The sequence below is a fragment of the Zootoca vivipara genome, chromosome 2, assembly GCF_965207765.1.
Source record: "Zootoca vivipara chromosome 2, rZooViv2.hap1.1, whole genome shotgun sequence".
NCBI classification, from domain to species: domain Eukaryota; kingdom Metazoa; phylum Chordata; class Lepidosauria; order Squamata; family Lacertidae; genus Zootoca; species Zootoca vivipara.
The window spans coordinates 34,564,857-34,588,644 of record NC_142584.1 but is presented as its reverse complement, the minus strand read 5'-3'; the positions used below and the strand labels follow the sequence as shown (position 1 = coordinate 34,588,644).

At 44.6% G+C, this 23,788-nt stretch overlaps 1 protein-coding gene across 3 annotated transcripts in view; it reads left to right on the top strand.

The window, feature by feature from the left end:
• The window catches only part of SEPTIN9 (septin 9), a 219,895-nt gene that overhangs the window by 98,512 nt on the left and 97,595 nt on the right, over window positions 1-23,788 (top strand). For all 3 annotated transcript variants that reach the window (XM_035104583.3, XM_035104587.3, XM_035104584.3), the window contains one exon: window positions 19,082-19,738. In XM_035104583.3, coding sequence (XP_034960474.1) covers window positions 19,082-19,738 — 657 coding nt within the window. The remainder of the gene's footprint in view (window positions 1-19,081; window positions 19,739-23,788) is intronic.

The window sequence follows — 23,788 nt, the reverse complement described above, 5'->3', positions numbered from 1 at the left end:
TCTACTGCCAATCACCCAAAGGCCTACTGGTAGAGCCCAATCTACCTTCTGTTTACCCGTGATCTAGAAGATGAGAATTGATGTCTAAGGGCCTGGCCCCACCTTGGGTTAGAAAGTGTACTTTGATAATTTTTATTCCCAATGCTGCTTACGTGATTTTCTTGGGGGCTAGAAGATCAGTACTGATAAACACAAATCATTCTGCATGACACAGGAACTGGATTGTGTAAATAGGGTTACTCAGGGTTGCTTCACACAGTGAATTGTGGGCATCATTTTTTCATTAGGAATCTGAAGGCAAACATATATAGCTGCTGCATGTGATTAACACACACACACACACACACACACACGTCTGTTGTCATACAGTTGAAGTGAGGAGCTGCAGTTGGCTAAGGTTCCCAAACTCAAAATGACCACATGCACATGTCCTATAGCAATATTATTGTATATGAAGTTGCCCTTGGTCACACAAACCATCTATGACAAAACTGTTTCTCTAGTGCACTAAATTTGGTCTGGTATGAGCAGCTGTTCATGATAAATGTGCACAGTAGAAACTGAACGCATTGAAGTCTTGGTGCAGCCTGGTGCTCGCTTGTTCAAAAATCGGAAGCTAAAACAAACCCATCAACCCAACCAAGAAGAAGCTCTCAGACTGAGGGAGTCTTTACTCACACGTCTCCTGAACTCTGCCACCCTAGGCTGTATCTGTGGCCTAAAGGACTTCCCCCACCTACATTGCGTGAGTAGGTGGGCAGGGTGGTGGTGGAGAGAGATAGTCTAGAATCTCTCACACATCAAAAAGCCGCCATACCAGTCCTTTTCACCATGCGTGGTTATGACAGTGAAAATGCTTTCACTGTCAGCATTTTAATTTACCCTCAGAAGGACAAATAGACCTGTATAGTTTACTTGTTTGGCTTTTAAAAAACACTTCCTTACAGACCATTCTGAGCCATTTTCTTGCATTTGCAACAGAAGGGATGATTTAAAATGAAAGCCATCCCTCCCCCCCACCCCCCAAGCCAATAAACCTCTTGTAAGATGAAACCACTGGAGAGGCATACCAAAGGAAGGGGAAGGGAACTGGCCTGGAAAATTGGTGATAACTGCTTGGCAGATCTGGGTTTCCATGGCCAATGTTAATTTGTGTGTGTGTGTGTTTGGCAGGGCAGGATTTGGGGGGGGGGGGTAGGAATAGCAAAAGTGTTTTTTACACCCTTCCCTTCCCTCATTTTTCCCCCATAGGCATTTATCTAAGAGGGTCAAACAGAGTGGATGTGAAAGAAGGGAATAGGATGGGAAGGGGCTGAAGGAAAATTCAGCTTCTTGGTTCTTATTTCTAATACGTGTGAGGCACAAATTGGGTGAGAATGGGGACATGAGAAGGAAGGTATGTGCATTCCTTAGTTTGTCCAGGACTGCTGCTTATGCCACTATGTATTTAAAGCACATCCCCCCCCTCAAAGAATTCTGGGCACTGAAGTTTGTTAATGGTTGCTTGAAGTTGTAACTCTGTGAAGGGTAAACGACAGTGCCCAGAAATCTGGGGGGGGGGGATGTGCTTCTGATGTGCTTTAAGAGTATACAGTGGTACCTCGGTTTATGTACGCAATTGGTTCTGGAAGTCTGTTCATAAACTGAAGTGTTCATAAACTGAAGCGAACTTTCCCGTTGAAAGTAATGGCAAGTGGATTAATCTGTTCCAGGCGGTCCGCGGAGTACTTAAACTGAAGCGTTCATAAACTGAAGCGAACTTTCCCATTGACAGTAATGGAAAGTGGATTAATCCATTCCAGACAGGTCCGCGGAGTACTCAACCTGAAGCGTACTTAACCCGAAGCATGGGTGTAATTGGTTCCGGAAGTCTGTTCATAAACTGAAGCGTTCATAAACTGAAGTGAACTTTCCCACTGAAAGTAATGGAAAGTGAATTAATCCGTTCCAGATGGGTCTGCGGTGTTTGTAAACCGAAAATTCGTAAACCGAGGTGTTCATAAACCGAGGTTCCACTGTAGTGTGTATGCAGCCCAAGTAAGTTTAGAGCCCAGACCCTTCACAGACTCTCAAGGCAATAGCAGTCACTTGAGTTCCCTCACACAGAAATAAAGTTTGTTTGTATTTTATGTACTAGCTACCCTGCTGCTCCAGAAAACTCACAAATCTGTCTCAAGGCATTTTTTCTGCCTAAAGTGAACATTAAATGGTTCTGCCTCCCCAGCTAGGCCCACCATGTAAAAAAGAGAGAGAAATAGAAGTCTTACTCTATCACTCAAACCCCAATTCTTGCCTTCCTTCATTTTCCCTCATGGTGACACTTGAAGCATGGTGGGGCCTGCCCTGGTTCCTCCTACACAAATGACGTGTTTGCAAGCAGCTCATGCATTCACCTTAAAAATGTAGTTTGGAAGCCGCCCATGTTCTCAAGCCATTTATGCCAGCCACCAGTTGTGTGCCTGTCTCATATTGGGTGAGTTCTAGCTCCCGCTATAGTATTCCTTGTATTTGCTGTTGGCTTTATTAGTCTGAGGAAGTGACTACACATCCTTGCTTGTGGGGTGGGGAAAAACGACTGTGCTACGGAAAGAAGAAAGGAAGTGGGAGGATTGAACTTGTGACCTTCTGTACCTTGGGCCCATACAACATACTGCAAAGCTATGGTGCTGGGTGGATGTTTTCTCCTTTCCTCTGACCCCATTCTCCCAAAGTGCTTTGTACATTCACATATAGCAAGTTGAATCCACGACTTTTGCTCTGCTGGCTGGGGATGCTGTGGGCAGCCCTAATAAACCCATGTCAACACTTCCACATAGATAACAGATGTTTCCACCCATCTGAAGTGTCACCAATGGGGTGTTGAGTTCCCCCTCACTCAGCCCAGATTTTTAAGTTGGTTGCAGTGAAGAAGTGTTCTGGCTTCAGTTTCCTGGACCCATGGCCAGGGCAGTTAGTTTGGTGGTTTGTTTGCTTTTGAATTTATTTGTTAAGCGCTTAAAACTGGCATAGGCTTTACTTTTTTTAAAAAAATTAAAGGGGTGTTGATTAGTTACACATTGAACTGTGGTTGGAAGAAAGTTGATCCTCTACTTCAGTGATGGCCAAACTTGGCCCTCCAGCTGTTTTGGGACTACAATTCCCATCATCCCTGACCACTGGTCCTGTTAGCTAGAGATGATTGGAGTTGTAGTCCCAAAATAGCTGGAGGGCCAAGTTTGGCCACCACTGCTCTACTTGAACCCCATTCACAGTTTCATGCTTGAGCTCCCTATTGCAGCCCACACTTTCCCTGAGAGGTGTCTGAGGGTCAGAAGCAGCATTTGGAATGCAGTGACTTGAAAGCTGTAGAAAATCTTGAGCCCCTGTCCTTTGAGTTGATTGGATGGCATCACCTTGTTAAATGATTCAATTTTTGCGTTTTTTCAACTGTTGAACACAGAAAGTTGTAAATGTAGTGTTTTTGTTTTTGTTTTGTTGTTTTTTAATCAGCATTGCTCTCAGCAAAGCAAAGTACTTTCATCAAGAACTTCGACTGTTGAGACTGTCCAGATCAGCAAGAAGGCCTCTTGCACAGAGGCATTGCTCTGTTTAAATCAGCACTGCTCTCAGCAAGGCAAAGTACTTCCATCAGGAACATTGAATATTGAGATTGTCCAGATCAGCAAGAAGGCCTCTTGCACAGAAGAGCCAAGGAACATAGGGAGCTTGGTCTTTAACCAAGTCAGACTGATGGTCTATTTACCATAGTTCAGTACAGTGGTAGCTCGGGTCACAGACGCTTCAGGTCACAGACGCTTCAGGTTACAGGCTCCACTAACCTAGAAATAGTACCTCCGGTTAAGAACTTTGCTTCAGGATGAGAACAGAAATGGTGCGGCGGTGGCGAGGCAGCAGTGGGAGGCCCCATTAGCTAAAGTGGTACCTCAGGTTAAGAACAGTTTCAGGTTAAGAACGGACCTCCAGAACGAATTAAGTTCTTAACCCGAGGTACCACTGTACTGCCTGCTCTGACTGACAGTGGCTCTACAGGATTTCAGACAGGGGCCCATCCCAGACCTACCTGGAGCTTCCAGGGGTCAAATCTGGGACCTTCCTCATGTGAAGCAGATGCTCTACCAATTAGATAGGTCCCTTCCCTGAGGCATTTTCATAACAGATAATAATACTTAGTATGTTTTGAGCATTCAAAGCCCTTTACAATATGATTGTGTTCATGACCATGATGAGGTTTGAAGCAGGAACATAACAGCTCACTCTCTCTTGGCCACTGCAGAAAAGCCATATCTTCTAACCTATTCACCTGGCCACTGAAGGGTTGAAGAGTGGCCAGTGCTTAGGAAAGCCTCCCATTTTGAATTTTGACTCTTAAATTGTAATTTGCTTTTTGTCTGTTATAATTACATGCTTTTTTTGGCAGAAATGCAAGCAAGCAGATGTTTGCATCAGCAAGCTGTCGATCTTTGCCTCCCCAAATCTTCTCAGCAGATGGGTTGATACAGGCAGCTTATAATAATCACAAGCCCTGCAGGGTTCCACTGGATATTTTTGGCCAGTAAAGCCTCAGCAGGAAGGAGGGAGGTGAGGCAATGTGATAGATTGCTGGGCAGATAAAGAGAAAAAGCAAGAGAAGGAGAAAACTAAAAGCACTTCTGTAACCGCCTTCAGTTAAGGGACATCTTGGCTGTTAAGGAATTGGGAGTGCCCCCCCCCCTCCCCGTGACAACTGGCACATACTTTGAACATAAGTAATGTGTAGTTGGCATAAAAATTGGGAGGGGCAGTGAAGGTAGCAGCCAAATATCAGAAGCCCTCCATGCTGAAGGGTCACAGTTTGCCCTCACTGGTTGTTGCAAGGTTTCATTGAGCCTTGTATGAGGATGGTAGTCAAAATGCTTGCATTTTCCACTTGGAACAAATCTAGGCTGCTGTGACATCACAAAAGGTAGGGAAACTGCTCTATCACTTACAAGTCTTCTATACTGACATAAGGTAAAGGCCTGAATGTTTTTAATTTCCCAGCACATTTTTGAGATCCTAAATCATTCACATTTCACATGTACCTGAACCCAAAGAATTGGTAGCAGGCACCAGTTGTTAGGAATCTGAGTCATACGTTTTTAACATGACAACCACAACAATTCTATTTTATTGGTTATATTTTTTATGCCACGCTTCTTCCAAAGTCCTCCCCTTCCCATTTGTATGCTCTCAACACCCCAGTGAGCTAAGTGCTAACACAAGAATCACACAATAACTTCTTGATTGAAATAGAAGTTTGAATCTAGCCAGTACAGCAGATGCGAAGACCATAAGAAAGGTCCAAGACCCAATTTGTCCAGCATCCTGTTCTCACAGTGGCTAACCAGATACCTCTGGAAAGCTCACTGGCAGGACCTGAGTACAAGAACAAGAGTACAAGGTTTGGCTAGAGATATGTTATTTCCTGGTCCACCACCTTATGTGCTACTTGATTATGAACCTGGGTTTCCTAGCTCTGTCTTCTTCTCACGTTTATAGTCCCCATATTGGCTCAGTGGGTAGAATGTACTGTAGCAAGAGTAACCAGCGTGCCGTTCAGAGATTTGTCAGAATGCACTACCCATTATCCCTGATGACTGGCCGTGTTCGCTGAGATTGGTGGGAACAAGAGTCCAATGGCACCCGGAGAACAACCACATTGGCTCCCCCTGTGCTACAGGATGTAGCTGTGGATGCCATATCCCACATAGCTGCGGGAGTGAGAGACCTCAAGAAGCCTGGATTTCCCTCCATTCTGTCGCTTCCCTGGTATCCAACTGGGCAGGAAATTCCTGCAGGCCAGAGAACAAATTGACTCCTTTTGGTTGGCATTCTGAGGGAGAACCTGCTTGAGGCCATAGAAAACAGAAGCAAAACTGCAGCGGTTTTTTAAAGGAAGGGAAGTTTCAGGGGTCACTCCTCCCTTTCTAGCAAGGCTTGCTATTTTCCCCTTGAAAATGGGCTGCTTACATTTTCTCCATTGGGAGGGAATAACCAGTGTAAATAAGAGGAACAGGAGGCCACCAAACCCTGATGGGAGCATGCTGTGCATTTAAAGACAATAAGGGAGTCTTTGGGCCTCAGAACCATTCCAAATATTTACATTGCTGACTGATTTAAATGGTGAGACAGGGTGCCTGCAGCTGGCCTGACAGGCAGCTCACTTGCCAGCTGTGCAGCTCCCCCCCTTCTTTTTCTGCTGCATATAGAGAAGGAACCCCAGGCAACATTTCACTGATAGAATATTCCCCTCAAATGTAGCTAAAAGCCATGAGGCATGGAGTGCCCTAGGGCAGAGTGCGCTCCAGATAGTTTGGGCTGCAACCCCCATTGGCCATGCTAGGTGGGGTGGGAGTTGTAGTCTGAAACTTCTGGGGGGGGGCACCAGATTGAGGAAAGCTGCTTTCAATTGACTAAGGTAAAGGTAAAGGGACCCCTGACCGTTAGGTCCAGTCGTGACCGACTCTGGGGTTGCGGCGCTCATCTCGCGTTATTGGCTGAGGGAGCCGGCGTACAGCTTCCAGGCCATGTGGCCAGCATGACAAAGCCGCTTCTGGCGAACCAGAGCAGCACACGGAAACGCTGTTTGCCTTCCTGCTGTAGTGGTACCTACCCTGTTTTCCCTATTTTAAGACGTAGTTATAAAATAAGCCATAGCAGAATTTTTAAACATTCAAAGAATATAAGCCATACCCCAAAAATAAGACATAGTGATAGGCGCAGCAGCAATGCCGGCGGTGGCAGGAGGCGGAGGAGGAGGAGGAGGGAAAATAAGACATCCCCTGAAAATAAGCCATGGTGTTGTTGTTTTTTTGAGGAAAAATAAATATAAGACGGTGTCTTTTTTTTGGAGAAACATGGTATTTATCTACTTGCACTTTGATGTGGTTTCGAACTGCTAGGTTGGCAGGAGCTGGGACCTAGCAACGGGAGCTCACCCTGTCGTAGGGATTCGAACCACCGACCTTCTGATCGGCAAGCCCTAGGCTCTGTGGTTTAACCCACAGCGGCTCAATAAATAAATGTTATGTATTGCAACCATCAGTCTTTGTTTGAAGTATCAGGCTGATCATCGATGAGGATGAGCGATCAGGTGGAGGGGCAGCAGCACCCTTGCTTTCCCTTGGAAACACTTGACAGGCAACTTTTGCTTTCATGCTCCTAGGGTTGTTTCAGGGTTGAACTTTGCATATATTAAGCTGGGTAATGACCATTTGCCCCCTCCCCCAGCTTGCTGCGCTTTTGATGCATATCTTGAAATAGGAGATGATCCATCTCTTTCTTTGAGCCCCACAGTTCAGTGATTTCAGAAGCAGACTTCCCTCCCCCGCTGCATGAATGACGCATGCATTGTATAATTTTAGAATGGATATTGCTAAATGTTCCTTCCACCTATCATAGGATTCTGAGCTGTTATAATGAAGGGGAGAGGGGGAAATAAAACCCTTTTCTGGTGTCGTTGGAAAGCGCCTGCTGTGTTATAATGCAATAATCGTAACAGCAACGTGTACAAAATGCACCAGGGAACATTTTGTATATAATAGGAGTATTAGACCTGCACCAAGTTGTATGCGCCAAATAAGCGATTTGAATGACACGTTGTGCTCCAAGGCATCTCTGATTAGTTTTGTTGTGTCTGATTGTTTAAATAATTGGCAGAGTTCAGGATTTTGTAAAGAATCTTCCAATCACTGATCTTTGTTTATACTGCAGCAATCCGTAGAATTGCCACCTTGAATTCTTACCAGCTGTGCTGCCTTGTCCTGGCTCTCTTGAACATAATACGTTTTGTCTCTTGGCTGCTGTTCTAAGAACAGACAACTGCTTTTACTTCTTAGTCACTGGTCTTTAATTATACAAAGTAGGGATTGATGTTTGGGTTGTTGTGGCCTTGAGCTAAGATGGGTCACACAAGTGGGACCACAGTGAAAAATGGAACCTTTTTTGTGGGGGAGGGGGAGAGAAGTAGAAAACTGAGTAGAGGAAGAAGGGAGGTCAGAGATTACAATCTTTTGGACTCCCAACTCCTATAAACTCTGCCCAGCATGGCCAATTGTCAGGAATGATGGAAGTTGTATTCCAACATTTGGAGGGCCACAAGTTTCCATCCCTGGCCTGCATTATAAAGATTTGTGCCAGTGCTATCACAGTTGAACTGTAGGTGTTAGAGATGAACTATGGTTCCAAGGAAAACAAATGCATCCTAAATCAATACGTCTTTAGTCTAGATATTTTTTTTCTGAGAAGAGAAAGAGGGACAGATACATTTAGCCTTTGAGCACTGGTACTGTAAGTTGTAGTTTAATAGCTGTAAGTCAGAATCCAGTGAGTGATGAGATCTGCTTAGACATGTGCTTTTCCTACACAGAAAGCACATAGAGTAAGAAAGTCCATGAAAGCCGTATAGTGATGATCTCTTGTCAGATGGCTGCACACTGCATTTAAAAGCTGGCTACGGTTTCCTGGCAGTGTATATGTTCAGATAAAAAGGTAGGTGTGGTGAGCGAGAGAAAAAGGTGCAATCCACCTGCAGCTTTCATACATTTTCATTCTCAGTAGCACTTTATGTGTGTGTGTGTGGGGGGGAACATCTGAAGCAGTCCTAAAGTGGTAACTTTTCTGGAGGAAAGCCATTTATATCCAGAGAGTAAATGCTACAAAAACAATTGCATATCTTCTCTAATCCCCATGAGAATAACAGAATTGTAGAGTTGGAAGGGACCATTAGGGTCATCTAGTCCCACCCCATGCAGAGTGGCAGAGTCTGATGGGATGCGGACAGGATGGTGGTGGAGGGAGGGGATATGGTTAGTCCTGTTTTGATAGAATAATGGAAGTTCTTATTGCTGTGGTAATTTTGTTTCCAGGATCAGATATCAGCACTTGGCTCTCAGAGACGCCACTAGGTTTAGGGGCTGGGGACCTGATAATAAGTGTTCTGAGGTTTTATGTTCTCAGCTCCCATGATGATTCAGAGCCTTTGCAGACCAGAATAGAGAGTTTATGAAAGTCAGATACAGTTCACTCACAAATGTAACCATTCTGTTCCTGTAGCCATTTGGTTGAATACCTAATGGAGAGTTGTGCTGAGAATCTTTATGAGTAGCAAGCCACAAGTAGCATCCTGACGAGATCTGGGCAGAGAATTCAGAAGTCTGCTTGGCCGTAATTTAGGCCTGGTGGCATATGAAAAGTCTTGATGGTCTCAGCTTAGCCCCTGTGGTTATATGAAAGCATGTGGTAAACCTTTGATAAAGACTTACGCTGTTGTTTCTTTTTGGAGGGGGCGGGGCTTGCCACACTCCTACAGCCCCCACCATGTCTGCCTTGCAGATAATAATTCAGGGGTATGGCCACTTGCCTTCTGCTCCACTAACCTTCCTTCTCAGTTAACCTAATAGTTTTTAGGTAAGAGAAAAGAAGACACAGCTGACATAAAGTTGTATTGTGTTCCCAGCTTTAAACAGCTGAAATAGGCTCCATTTCTGCAGGTGGGTAGATGGGCTGCAGTGATGTTGCTGAGGGCAGTTTCTCTTTGACTTATATGAGCAAACATTTGGCCAGCTGCATGCCTGCTCAAAGCCCATGTGTGCATTTTTTGACTGAACATCTGTACTATCCAAAATACTCCTGGGCTTTGCAGTATAAAACCCAAGGGCTGCATTTTCTTCTGGGCAGCTTTCTGGGGGCCACATGCCAGCAGTGGGCTGGGCCAGAGGCAAGTGGGTGGAGCAACAAATGTAAATGTCACCTTTGTGCAGTAGGCTGGTTTTTACGCACACTCAGCTCATGCACCACTCTCTATCCTCCATCCAGGCAAACAAGAGGCATTGTTTGAGTTAAGGATGCCTTTCAGACAGGCAAAAACACTCATAGAAGACAGTGTTTGAAATTAGCCAGGTGCTGGGTGCATTTTCCACCTGGCTTTTGACCACTTGTGACCAAGTGAAGATGCCTGGGCACCAGGATGGCACCTGACCTTTTCACTGTCTGGGAATCATTGGATCTGGACTGTTTTCACACACTAATACCCCATCCTGTAGAATTCTATCAGTTATATTTTATCTGCACAATCGGAATGAATTTCAGGAACCAAAATGCTTTTTCTGTGCAGCCTGAGCAACAGTCAGCATTAGGAAAAAGAGGTCAGAATAGGCCAATATATATGTGGACTGTCCCAGGATCAAGTGACTTTTCTTCTTTAAGTTCCCAAAGCTCTTAACCTAGCTCAAGGTTGTCATCTGAACTAGCCAGATGTTTAACTGAGAATCAATCACAGTCAACCCATCTTTTGAAGGATAAGACTTTAGAGCAGGAGTAGTCAACCTTTTTATACCTACCGCCCACTAATTCTTGATGGTAACATTTCCTTACCGCCCACCAGTGCTCGATAGAAGGAGGATTCAGCTTGTGCCGTAGAACCCCCTACCACCCACCAAGAATCCTGAAACACCCACTAGTGGGCAGTAGGGACCAGGTTGACAACCCCTGCTTTAGAGCCATCTTGCCAAAAATGGCAGCTAGACATTCCATTTTGGCGACTGCGGCCTTGATTTAAGGAGCCACTTGGCACCTAGCCTATATATCTGAGTTTCTAACACTCATGGAAGGGACAAGGGAGGGCCAGTAAGCGGTGTGCCAAGTGGAGGGGTGAATGGGGAGAATGGCAAGGGCTAGACAGAGAGGCTTGGAAGGTCAAAATGGCTCCCTGGGCCTGAGATTTCCCACTCCACCAACATCTTCCATGAGGACACACACTCAATTTCTCCAGTGTACCCAGACACCCCCATGCTTCCCCTACCTTCGTCCTGGCACTTGGGCATCCCCATAGCCTGCTATGAGATGAGAGGTGCCAGTGCAGTCCAGTGCTGTTTTCTTTTCAAACCTGGCTGGATTTTTCCTTTTAAAGTAGCTCATTGGTTCACTGTGTGTTTCAAAAGCAGAAGTGTCCTTGGTGGGAAATGGACAGATTGCATCTTTCCACGTGAAACTTCCTGGCAGAAGATTCTATCCATCAGGCAACTCATGTTTGTACGTGGTTTGCTTGCTGTGCACTCCCCCTTGTTATACTGACCTTTACCCTTCCCTGCAGGCCGCTGTGCTAGTTGGGGGTTAGCAGTGGTGATTGATTGGCCAGTTGGTTGCTCTCCCTTTCCTCCCACCCTTCCTTTCTAGGGCAAAGATAAATCCATCTGGCTTCCTAGATTGTTGTTGTTGTTGATGATGAGGGGGAATGAGAGGATAGTGCATTTACCATGCTGTCAAACTCAGTGGGATATGTTTATGTTTTAATGCTGCTATGAACAAGCTGTCTTGGGCGTGCATGGTTGCAGAGGGACTTCCCTGGGAGAGTCAGGGGCCTGTCAAGGTATGTGCAAATCCAAGGATCTGGTGAATTGCTGTTGGTATCCTCCTAACATTTCTACATGCTATAAGAGTGTTGTGAATGGTGAATGGAATAAGCTTTGTGCATGGTCAGGGTTGTGTATGGATTATGCTGGCAGGCTGCAAGGCAGCGGGATCACTTTTGAATTTCCAGCAGTTGAAGTCCAAGGATGGCTTTAGGGAAGCTTCAGAAACACACAGGAACCGAGAGAGAGAGAGATGAAGAGAAGTGGGTTTGGAAAGTTTTTCTGACCTGCTTCTGAGTGAGATTCCATAGCAGAATACGACCACCACCCCGCAGCACCGTGACACACACGAGTTCTTTTGCCCCTTTTCTCTGCAAAGTTTTGATTGCCTCCATATTAGATAGGCTCTAGAAGGAAACTTAACTCAGGATGGCTACTGTGAAATTCTGTCTGCTCACTGAAGCTGTGTATCCTCTGTCTCACTTCTTTGGATTCTTTTTTAACTGGGCAGCAAAACAATGCACTTAAGGCCTGTATGATTTGGGCTGTGTGTTACTTTGCATCCTGCCTATCCCCCAAAGAAATAAGAAGATGAACTGGGATAAATCAGTGTGACTTCATGTTGGCTCTGATCAAGTGTGCCCTGGCTTATGAAACAAAAGCATGTGTCAGGTGTGGGAAACAGGTGGTTGGATAACGACCTCTCCACGTGGGCCACTTTGACAAGTGGGTGAGGCCTCCCACCTGTCAATCACAATGATGCCGGGTGACCCAAAGTAAATAATTTTATTTGTGGCTGCAGTTCCTTCAAAGCCTTCCAGGAGTGGAAGGCACTTTGCATCACTGGCTTCAGTTCAAGATGGTGACTCCAAGGGCTACAGTACTTGGGTCTGTTAGCTGGAAATTCCCCAGCCTTTGCATATGCCATAATGAATCTGTTGGTCTTCAACATACTATAGGGCTCCTTTTGCCACAATGGAGTAGCACAGCCACCCCTCATATCAACCTTATGAGATAGGTGAGGTGTCTGAGGCTGCCCAGTGAGCTTAATGGTTGCGCTGGGACTCCTTGGACCAAGTGTGAAGTTCTGCCAGGGAACATTTGAATCTCACTGTGCAGCTGTTGTGTGTGGTGAGCCACAGATGGAAGGCTGGAATCTGCCTAGCACTTTAAATGCATTCAGGCTCTGGATTGGCTCTGCCCGCCCTGGTGGGCCACTAGACACTCCTGAACTGGAAGACTATAGAAAGGTTTCCTCTTAGGTTGTCTGGGCAACAAGGACTTCTTCACTCTGCTGTTTTCCTGCATTTTGGCCTTTGGTCATGATTTCTGTTTGTCCCATGGCTTCCTTATTTATGTCATGCACTTGGCTGTAACTTGGGTGTTGTTGTTCACCCCCCACAGATCACTGGCAGATGTGATTGGCTCAGTCCTCCCATGTTCCACGTGGGTCATGATGATAATTGTCCTCCCACCATGTTAATAAAGGGAGTTTTATTATGTTAAGCTTTATTTGGCAGAGCCTGAAACAGATGGAAGGGACCCTCTTGGGAACTTAAGAGTGCACAACAAACTATTTGTAACACAGACAGGAAGACTGAGTTTTTAAAGCTCAATGAAGCAGGAGGTGGAGCCTTCTGGCTTGTGCTCAGCATGATGGTCATTATTGCCACCAGCATTTCCCGCATGAGAAGTTCAGGTCAAATACCCAACTTCTGCAAGCAGGAAAGTCTGTTTCCCAGATCATGAGTGTCCTGTGAGAAGCTGCAGGGTTTTTGTCATACGGATTTGAGCTTGTTATAATAAAGTACATGATCTAATGTGCAGTTCTCAAAGACAGATGTTTTCCTAGTGCTTAGTTCTTTACATAGAAAAGCAACATTAGAACAGGCTGTCATTTGCTTGGTAAAAAAGTCATGGATTCTTTTGAACTTCATCTCAATTTAGACAATATTACTTATTTTATTTTTAAAACCATATTAGGGTTTTAAATTAAATCTCTTTCTCCCTACCCCCTCTTAAAAATTATAGCCAACAAAGTCATAACCTGAAATCAATGTATTTGTACTTTTAAAAAAAAGTATTTTCATTTCTTGTTTAGAAAATAATATACAACATAGCAACAAAAGGGAAGAAAAGGCATGGCATACTGGTTTGAGATGTCTAATTGTTGATAATTTCTACTTTTCTGGCTAAACAATTTACAAAAGTCATTAACTGGCATATTGAAGTGGATGCAAATCTGTTTTGATTCTGCTATGAATGGACCTATCTTGGGAGAAGGGACTAGATCAGTGGTTCCCAACCTTTTTTCGGCCATGCCCCACCTAAGCATCTCTAAACTCCTGATTCCCCCCCCCCCGGTGACATATAATTCTTATTATTTAAAAAGTGAACTCCTATTCGCATGGAGGAAGCCTTAAGTACCATTAACTGTTAATAACTCATTTTTGAATTGCCCCCTTTAAAAATCAAATTGCCCCCCTGTGTGGTGTGTGCCCCATGTTGGGAATGACAGGACTAGATGAAGCAATGCTACTGGTGAAACTTGTTCAGAATTTTTTTGGGTGGAATGCTTTCAGAAATTGAATTATTTTGAGCTCCCGTTGCTTGGTCCCAGTTCCTGCCAACCTAGCAGTTTGAAAGCACGTCAAAATGCAAGTAGATAAATAGGAACCGCTACAGTGGGAAGGTAAACGGCGTTTCCATGTGCTGCTCTGGTTTGCCAGAAGTGGCTTTGTCATGCTGGCCACATGACCTGGAAGCTATATGCCGGCTCCCTCGGCCAATAATGCGAGATGAGCGCGCAACCCCAGAGTCGGTCACGACTGGACCTAATGGTCAGGGGTCCCTTTACCTTTACCTTTAATGCATTTTGAACTTTACAATTAAACCAATGCAGCTAGATTGGCTAATCTGCAGCACCCATTTAACCTTGATATTGCCTGAAATTCAAGGAGACAGAAAGCTTCCTTTATCATTGTGATTAAATCAGAGAGGCTGATTCATCATTGCAAAGTGCATCTGAGCTGATTCAGTCTGTCTATATTTCGTCATTCAGCTGTAGATAAATAGATCCAGCTGATTTACTTACAAAGTTTTTGCATTTCTTGCTAAACAGTAACCCCTGAAACACTTCAGGAATAAAGGATGCAGTTTTTGCATCAGCTTCCCCCTCCCCAGTACTCTTTGGTACTGTTTGAAGAACCCATTGTTGCCTAGATTTAAGGAGATTTCACAATGCCTAAAAATATGGGTGGCAGAAATGAAGGACTCTGGAAGGGTGAGCCTCGCATACCAAATAATTAACTCTCAACTTGCCTCAAACAGTTCTTCGCTGTGTGCAATCAGTATCCATCTTTAGCAACCACCAAACCCCACTTTCTGGCCATCCTAGGGGACAGTTTCCTTCATCCTCCTCAGGAACTCACTACAATTTCTCACAGATTATGGTATTGATATGTTTTGCCCAGTGTGGCAAATAGCTTGGGTGTGTGGGGTGGGTAATTGGGAAACAGGGTGGGGAAAGGGTTTTTAAAAAAACCCACACACCTCAGCATCATCAGGGTTCCAATTGGAGTTCCCTCCTCCCTGGTGGTGCAGTGGGAGTTCTGGTTGTCAATCATGTGCTATATTGGAAAAGCAAACAAAATAGCTAAGCTGTTTTGGGGCTTTAGGGCACACCATATACATCTGGCTGAATTCTGAGACTTCCCTGGCTTGATCTGCAGGATGGGCCTGTCTGTATTCAGCTGGTTTTGTATAGAATTCCAGGGCTGCTTTCCTGTAGAGAAGTCGGGGAGGCAGAGCCCTCTCTGCATTACACTGTTTTTACTTCCTTTTCCTTGGCTTTGGGGCAGAAAATGCTATTTTTAAAAGCACTGTACTGTATCTTCATTTCTTCTTCTGTTCGTTTGCTACTTCCTCAGATATGCCAACCTCACTCCTGTACATGCCTTCATTTTTTTATTTACTGAGCTTCTGCTAGTTGGAGTAAGGTAACAGTGGGTGGGAAGAAAAGAGGGAAAGGGAGGCATGAAGCTTAGCAAAGCAACAGGAAATTGGAGGAGGGGAAAGTGTGGTCAAGGGGCTGAGGCAGCCCTAAGCTCAGGGTAATTTTTGTTTCCCCTTGAGCTTTAGGGTCGGGCTTTGTCTAAACTTATTTCTCCTCTCCTGGCTGTCAGAAAATATACACATCCCATTTGCTGTTCGCTGTTCTCCTTCCTCCATCCTGGCAGGAGAGAAATCTATGGCTGTCTCAAAAGGAGTTGGGGGAAGTCTTTGGGAGTTGTTAGACCAATAGGTCTAATCTCTCTCTCTCTCTCTCTCTCTCTCTCTCTCTCTCTCTCTCTCTGTGTGTGTGTGTGTGTGTGTGTGTGCTCTGGACACTGAGAAAGGGCTATACACAATTGATGTTCGCTCTGAGTGGTTCAGGAATGCATGGCAGGATTTCACCAAGCAATGCAGCAGAAACTTCCAAGATAAAGGTAGCCATTCCCAAGGAAACAGCAGCTTGGCCCAAACTGCCTCTATCAGGGAAGGTAATGAGGCATGTCTGCGTGTGTGGTCAGGAGGATGGGAGAGCTGATATTTTTCTGAAGCCTCACACCCCGTCTCTGGCCTTATAAAGCCTCAGAAATCTCTCTCTCTCTCTCCTCTCTCTCACACACACACACACACACTCACACACACACACACACACTTGAAGTTACACACCATTTGGGGATACTCCAGGGTGAGTGAATGTGCAAGCAAAGCAGAGTCTTGTGGCATTGTTGTTGCCACGCCACTCAAAATTACTTTGGGGCCTGCTGCCAAAGGCTTGGGCTGGTCATTACAAAGTTTGAGAAATTACTCTTCCCTTTCTCTTCCTCCTCAGCCACTTACTCAGCACCCGAAGCCTTGGGACCTCTGCTTTTGTTTCCCCTATCCCAAGCTCCAGCTCACTTCACACTAACAGCATGTTACCCCCTGCCACCACCCACCACCTCAATTCAAGACACTTGTTGACATTTTCCCCCATCTTTGGTTCTGCTTCAGCCTTTCACACCCCTCATTTCTCTGGCTCAGCTCTGCCTCCCTCCTGTTTTCAACCTTGCTATTTTCGAGGTTCCCTGCCCCTTGCACCCCTTCCTCCCCACCTCAAATCACACCCACAAACCCACCCATACCCACATTCTGATTGGATGGAAAGTTCTCGTTCAAATGCTTAACAGAAATAATTGAGATTGATTTTGAAACTTCCCAAGGCTAGGTTTGTTCATCCCTAGCTCAGAAGAAAGTGTGGTGCCATTGCATTGCCTCATTACCTCATTTGTTGGAGTTCTGTGGTGCTTGTCTCTGGGGTTCTTTTTAGCTTATTGCTCAGTGCTTTTGAAACCCTCATTACTCACTGCACTGTTGTCTTCATTTGATAGCAATAAAGATCTGATGTTTTCTGAGTGGTAGTTTTAACTGAGAAGACACTTAACCTCTTTCAAAAGATAATGTGTCTCATTACCTAGCAAATGCGGTATGTAAACAGCCATTTATCTTAATTGGTGGTAATGCACAAACCAGGAAGGTTAAGTATAATGTTGTAAGCACCCTGTGATGTTTCGAGGCTGCAGCAACTGTGCTGCGCAGATAACTGCTGGCAGCAGCATGCCACTGCAATGCTACAATAAATGGCCTTGTCATAATGGATGCTGTCGCATGTACTCTGCTCACTGTGGCTTTGAGGCTTCCTGTCTCCAGCTTAAGATGCTTCCAGGTGTCTGTGCAATGAAAAATAGTGACAGTCATGATGTAGCCCATTATTAAACATAGCCCAAATGCATCAAGCAATTATTTTAAAATAACAGTAACGACACTTTCCTGCTTCAATTTCCTTTCCTTTCCTGCATAACCAAAATGTCTACTTCAGCAGCTTGTGGTTAGCTGCGTCATTGCACTGGGTTCTTCACACAACTTCTTACGTTCCTTAAATGCAGCCTGGATATGTTCTACTGAATGGGTAGCTTGTGATCCATAGACTAGTATATTGGCTTAAGCAATGGGGTAACTAGGCCATAGATCAGAGGCTTTCAACCTTATTGAGTCCATGGCTCCCTTGACCAACTACATTCTTTCTGCGGCACCCATGGGAGCCCAGTTATGTCACCCCTTGCCGGCAGAGCTGGCAGCCTCTCACCCTTTTTCAAACACTCTCCCTTGTGGAGTGTTCCCTCAGACTCCTCTCCTCTCCCCTCTCCTTGGCAGTCCTCTGGGCACCTACAGCTGCCAATCCTGGTCTCTCACCTGCCCCAAAGAGAGAGACCTCCACAGGGGCCTGGGAAGCACCCCTGGCCAGCTCCAGAGGCACCATTCACCTGGGGAGCTTATCTCCAGGTCTGCTGCAATAAACAGCTGTGCAAGCCTTTGGGAGGCAGAGACACAAGAGGGCATCAGAGGAGAGAGGGAAGGAAAGAGGGACAGAGGCCAGTGTTGCCTGTGGCACCCCTGACTATCATTCAAGGCACCCCAGGGTGCTACAGCACACCGGTTGAAAACCACTGTCCTAGTTCAAGGGTTATATATTTTGTCCTGTAGAACAGAAAGTACATTGAGATAGAAATGGAGGCTTTATTCATTTCATCTGAGCAAATTTTCCCGACAAAATACTTGAGCAATCACTGTGTCCTGCCATTTTTTGTATACCTACACAGTAACAAAGACCAAGTGATTGTCTGTTAGACCATGCTGGGTTAGCACTATTGAAATTTGTGCCACGTGAAAGGCAAAACTGGCCCCAAATGCAGAAGAGAATGGAACAGTTACTTCCCACTGCTGCTTTTCTAACAAGGTTAAAGGGAGTTCACCAGATTCTCCACATCTTCACTGGGACCTACATCCCATATTGCTTCTTTCTCTTTACTTTCTGAAGATCTGTGTAAGGAAACGTCTGATGGTGCAATTTCTGTAACTTGCAAGGAGACCTGTATCTTTTGGGAGGTTTGCCAGATGGATGTGCCAGATGTGCAGCATGCATGTATAACAGAGATGTCAATCTTTGGCCATTTTCTGGGCATTCCTTTGCAATTGTTTTGTGGATATGAACACACAAAATAAGGTGAAAAGTGATCCTGGATGAATTTAGTCTTGGCAGGAAAATCTCTGTGTGTATGTTTCTGCTGTTTCCAAATGAACTTGGATTTTATTTAGAAAGAATGGCACTGTGGATATTTGCAACAGTTGTGTGTGTAAGTCCTAGCAAACAAGCCACCTGAATCAATGTCATGCAGTTGAACGATAGGGCCTATAATAATTGAATAAATGGAGCAGGACAAATTTCAATAGGAAGAGCCCAAAACAGTATGAGTAGTAAGGAGCCAAAGAGTTGGGAGGGACCTCACATTTGAGTCCATGGATCCACTGATTTTTGAATCTGGTGAAACACCATGTGACCTTTTCTGGAACTTCATGTGGGGCAGGGGCTCTCCCTGACTTTGGGCTTCGCTCAAGAATCTATGGTTTAGCTGACTTCTAGGTTTAGCACAACAGGAATGAGTGCCTCTTCCAGGTTCAGCATAATATGAAAAAGAGTGGTTTGCAGGACAGTGCACAATGGAACATGAATTTACATGACTGGAGACTTGGAACTCTAGGTTTTTGTTTGTGTCTCTGAGGTCAGTAATCTCATACAGTTGACTGTGGTGTTTAAACTTGATTGTGTCTTTTTGTTAATCTTCCAGCTCTGAAAAGATCCTTTGAGGTTGAAGAAGCAGACCAGCCTCCAAATTCTTCCACTCCACAAAGACGGACACCCAACCCTCTTACTAGGTCCACAGTGTCCAGCTCCACACAGAAATTCCAGGATCTTGGCACCAAGAATTCAGAGACCCCTTCCAGACATGTGGAGTCTTCTGCACAAAGATCTCCTAAATCTTCTCTGAGGAGAGTTGAGCTCTCTGGACCAAAACATCCTGAGCCAGTGTCCAGAAGAACAGAAATCTCCATTGATATCTCATCTAAGCAAGTGGAGAACTCCACCCCAGGAGCTTCAAGATTTGGCCTCAAGAGAGCAGATGTGCTGGGGCACAAACCCCCTGAGACCGCTCCCAGGAGGACTGAGATCAATATAGGCAAGCCTCAGGACCAAGCTCTTCGCAGAATGGAAGTCCCCTCAAAGATCCCTGAGCCAACACAGCGCAGAATGGAAGCTGCTAGCCCACCTGTGCCTGATGTTGCCACCAAACGTGTGGAAATCCAGGTAGCAAAATCTTCAGAGGTTCCAGTACCACCAGTCAGGCAGAATGAAAACGTGGAGTTTTTCCCAACCAATCAGCACCTGCCACCGGAACCAAAGCTACAGCCAGCAGTGACTGAAATTGCACCCAAATGCCAAGAAGGTAAGCAGAAAATGAGCTGCTTCTTTTTTTACATTGTGCAGTTCTTTGTGTACAAATACAATTGTGTTTTCCTAATAGCTTTTCCACCATTCATGTGGGCTATAATCTGTTACTATTTTGGAGATACAAAACCTGTGCTTTAGCTCATGTCTGCTTTCAAATAGCTGAAATTAAGGGGGGCAGATTTTGGGGGTGGATTTGACATCTATTTTGAGTGGTATTCAAGTTCACTGTAGACTTTTAAAGATGCGTTGTATAACTTTTTACATGCTTCCAGATCTCTCTGCTGGCGCATTTGCTGTATATTTGTGAATTCTGTATGTTACAACATTGGCTCACTAGACACATGGGACTCATCTGATCTTAGGGCAGTTTCACTTCAGTGAGAATATGACATACATTAGATGTTCCCATTTTGGGAATGGAGAGTTCTGTGTTACATACGGTACTTTCCAGTGTAATGGATGCATTGCAAGCTTTTCTTGTCCACAACCATACTAGGGCAAGTATACCCAGTTTTGTGGCCTGTCAACCTCTTAACTAAGTAATTCCAGCCAGATAGCAAAAGCAGGTGGTGTGTTGAGTCCCAGGCTTTGTGGATCAAGCATTCCTACTAGCAAATGCCCTATAGATGTTTGAAACATTAAGTGGTACATAAATGCAAATAAATACATGGTGCTAGAGATAATTTTAGTGCTGGATGTACTTAAGTGTCTTGTCTTTCCAAAATGCCCTTGTTCAGGTGGTTCTCATGTCTCTTTACTTGCTGGGATGGTAGTGAAAGGGAATCCTTTAAACAACATTAATATGTGCCTCGTAGTGTTACTTCTCTTGGACATGGGCACTTTTAGTGTTCCGTATGATAAAGCCATCCTCTATCTGAAGTAACACTGCTTCAAGATGTGGGTGAGGGAGTCAATGGGGTTATTCTCATGCCTTGGATACATTCTTCATTCTCCTTAAGAGAGAAGGTAGACAAGAGGGTATGTAGGTAGATGATGATAAAATGATGTTACTTTTATTCCCAAGTAGATTGAACAATGCCTATTTCTTTTTGACTGAGACTCCCACAATTTTGCATTGTTAAAGGGGAGAACTAAGGATAAACTTGAGTAAGTAGGCAGGATAACCTTTTTCCTGCACAGAGTACCTGAGTGTTCCATATTAGTTGTCCTTGACTGCCACTCCTGGGACTGATGGCGTTCTATGTTTCAAGTGCAGAAGGAAGGCCAGTCCATTTCTTACTTGGTTCTGGTTTAGTTACCTTCTGGAAAACAATAGCAGCTGATTTGGTGGGGCAGCGACATGGAGTTAACACCAGCATACCTGCTGCTTTCCTGGACCGAGGTGGAGTGGAGCAAGGTTGGGCATGTGCACTATCAGGATTGTCAGATTGGTTTCACCAGTGTGCCTGTAGAGCCCTGACCTTTTCACCACCTTGCCTACCCCAGCTTCAGCATTTCCATAACTCTGCTCACTGCACTGTGACTGCTACTGCCAGAGAATCCTGGACAACGTTCCATCCTGGCTTTGTAGACCCTGTAGCATTGCCTGCTTTCTGCGTGGGCTCCTAGCTCTGTAACAGAAGTTGTTCCCTGAGCTGCTCCTCTCTCTCTCTCTCCCCCTTCAGGCTCAGTGTGCATGCTTGTAGTGTTAGAAACTGAGATATGAAAGTTAGGAGCTAAGTGGCACCTTAAACCTAGGTTATGGGTGCAACAATGGAATGTCTAGGCATGTTTTTTTATAAGAAGAATACAAAGCTGAAAATGAATGAACCGCAGCTAAAATCTTATGTTCGTTTTTCACATGATCTAGTCCTCATCTGAAGACTGCAAAAAAACAAAGCCATGCTTCCCCCGACCGTCCCCTAATATTCTTATGAGGGTCTCTGGAGAAGAGTGGTCTTCAGAGAGTGGCTGGAAGTAGGGAGGCAGGAAAAGGTCCTCCTTTCCTTCCACTTTGCAGAGCTTATAAACTGCTCATGCTAATGAAATTCCCTGTCACAAAACACTCCTAGAATAAATGGGAGTTTCGAACTGCATGCCTAGTGGGGCTTCCCTTCTGCTTCTTGTTTTTGAGGCTGTGGGTCAGACATACAGATCATAGAATGGATCTATACCACACGTAAGAAGTGACCAGCTGCAGGAATTGGGTGGGATTCAAGGCTCTGTAGACCAAGGTTGGGCAACCTCTCCTCTAACCTCTTAGACAGCAGCAATGTATTGCAAAATGTGACTGCTGCCTATCTCCATCTCCTCCCCACATTTCCCTGATGATCCTAAGTAAAATAAGGTGCATGACTATTCATCACTGCTGCCACTCCCTCCAACTGGTAATGGGATGGGGAAACCCTAAGCCTGGTCACCTTGTATCATATGAATAAGCCACACGTTGTGTGTCTCTCTTAATCAAACATTCCCAGAGAGACCTGGGAGCTGAGATGCTCTACACTTCATCAGTTATGCTTTCCTTGTAAGGGTAGAGTTTGGGCCTTAGTGACCAAGTACACTTTGCTCAGTGCTGGTCTCCAGAACACAGAACACAGACATTCCTTGTCAAGCTGAGAGCTGAAGTAAAGAAGAACAAGGTAGTCCTTATATTAGCAGAGCTGGAGATACTGGTAAATGTTAGGTGGTACAAATTTGGGTAATAATTACTTAGTGGCAGGAGGGCACATAGCCCTCCAAAATTAATTTCCCATTGTATCTGCATATCTTCCCCTGTCCTCCAAGCTGCTATAAACTACACGTCAGAGCTTTATAACTTAACAAGGATGAGGACATTGCTGGGTCTATATTTGCCTGGGTCTATGTTCTGAACTTCCAAAGAAATGGACTTTGACATTGTTATATATATAACATTCAGCCAGCAAGGTTGTGACATGCATAGCATTCTGTTCTACATGATGCTTTGGTATGCATAATCATCTTACTGTGGCAAACAAATCTAGTGAAAAACAGCCTCTTTATTTAGCAAAATCCAGAATCCTTTCCCTACTGGGAGTAATAATTTTGCCATGGACTAAAGCTTCTCTTCATTCACTTCCATGTTTTACATTACAGTGGTTCCTTTGGTTCTCAAACTTAATCCGTTCCAGAAGTCCGTTCCAAAACCAAAGTGTTCCAAAACCAAGGTGCACTTTCCCATAGAAAGTAATGCAGAATGGATTAAAAAACCCTAAAACAGCAATCTAACATGCATTTTACTATCTAATGAGACCATTGATCCATAAAATGAAAGCAATAATCAATGTACTGTACTATAAAATAAACAAGACACTATTGTAGATGATAAAAATCTAAATTATTATTTTTTTCTTACCTGCACTGTTGATAGTCATTGTTTGGATGGGGGGCTTTTATCCATTTCCGCAGTCACATAATCAATCAATCAGTAGCTGAACTGGGTTCCACACAGTCAAAAAAAACAAATTGATCAAAAAAGCCTCAAAAACACAAACACAAAATAAATAGCAAAAACAAAAGTGCCAACTTAATCAGATCTGGAAGTCCATTTGATTTCCAAAATGTTCAAAAACCAAGGCACAGCTTCTGATTGGTGCAGGTGCCCTGGAAACAATAGCCGACAGCTGCATCGGATGTTCGGCTTCTGAAAAATGTTCAAAAACTGGAACACTTACAGTGGTACCTCAGGTTACAAATGCTTCAAGTTACAAATGCTTCAGGTTACAGACTCTGCTAACCCAGAAATAGTACCTCAAGTTAAGAACTTTGCTTCAGGACGAGAACAGAAATCGTGCTCCTGTGGCACGGCGGCAGCTGGAGCTCCCATTAGCTAAAGTGGTGTCTCAAGTTGAGAACAGTTTCAGGTTAAGAACGGACCTCCAGAACGAATTAAGTTCTTAACCAGAGGTACCACTGTACTTCCGGGTTTTCGGAGTTTGAGAACCAAGGTGTGTGGGAACCAAGGTACCACTGTAGTTATATCTTGTTTTCAATTAATCTGGTTATACGTTAAATCTCCTGTTCCATTTCCTTCTTGATGGTACCAAGTTTTGTTTATTCGTTTCAAAGAGTAATTAGAGAGGAG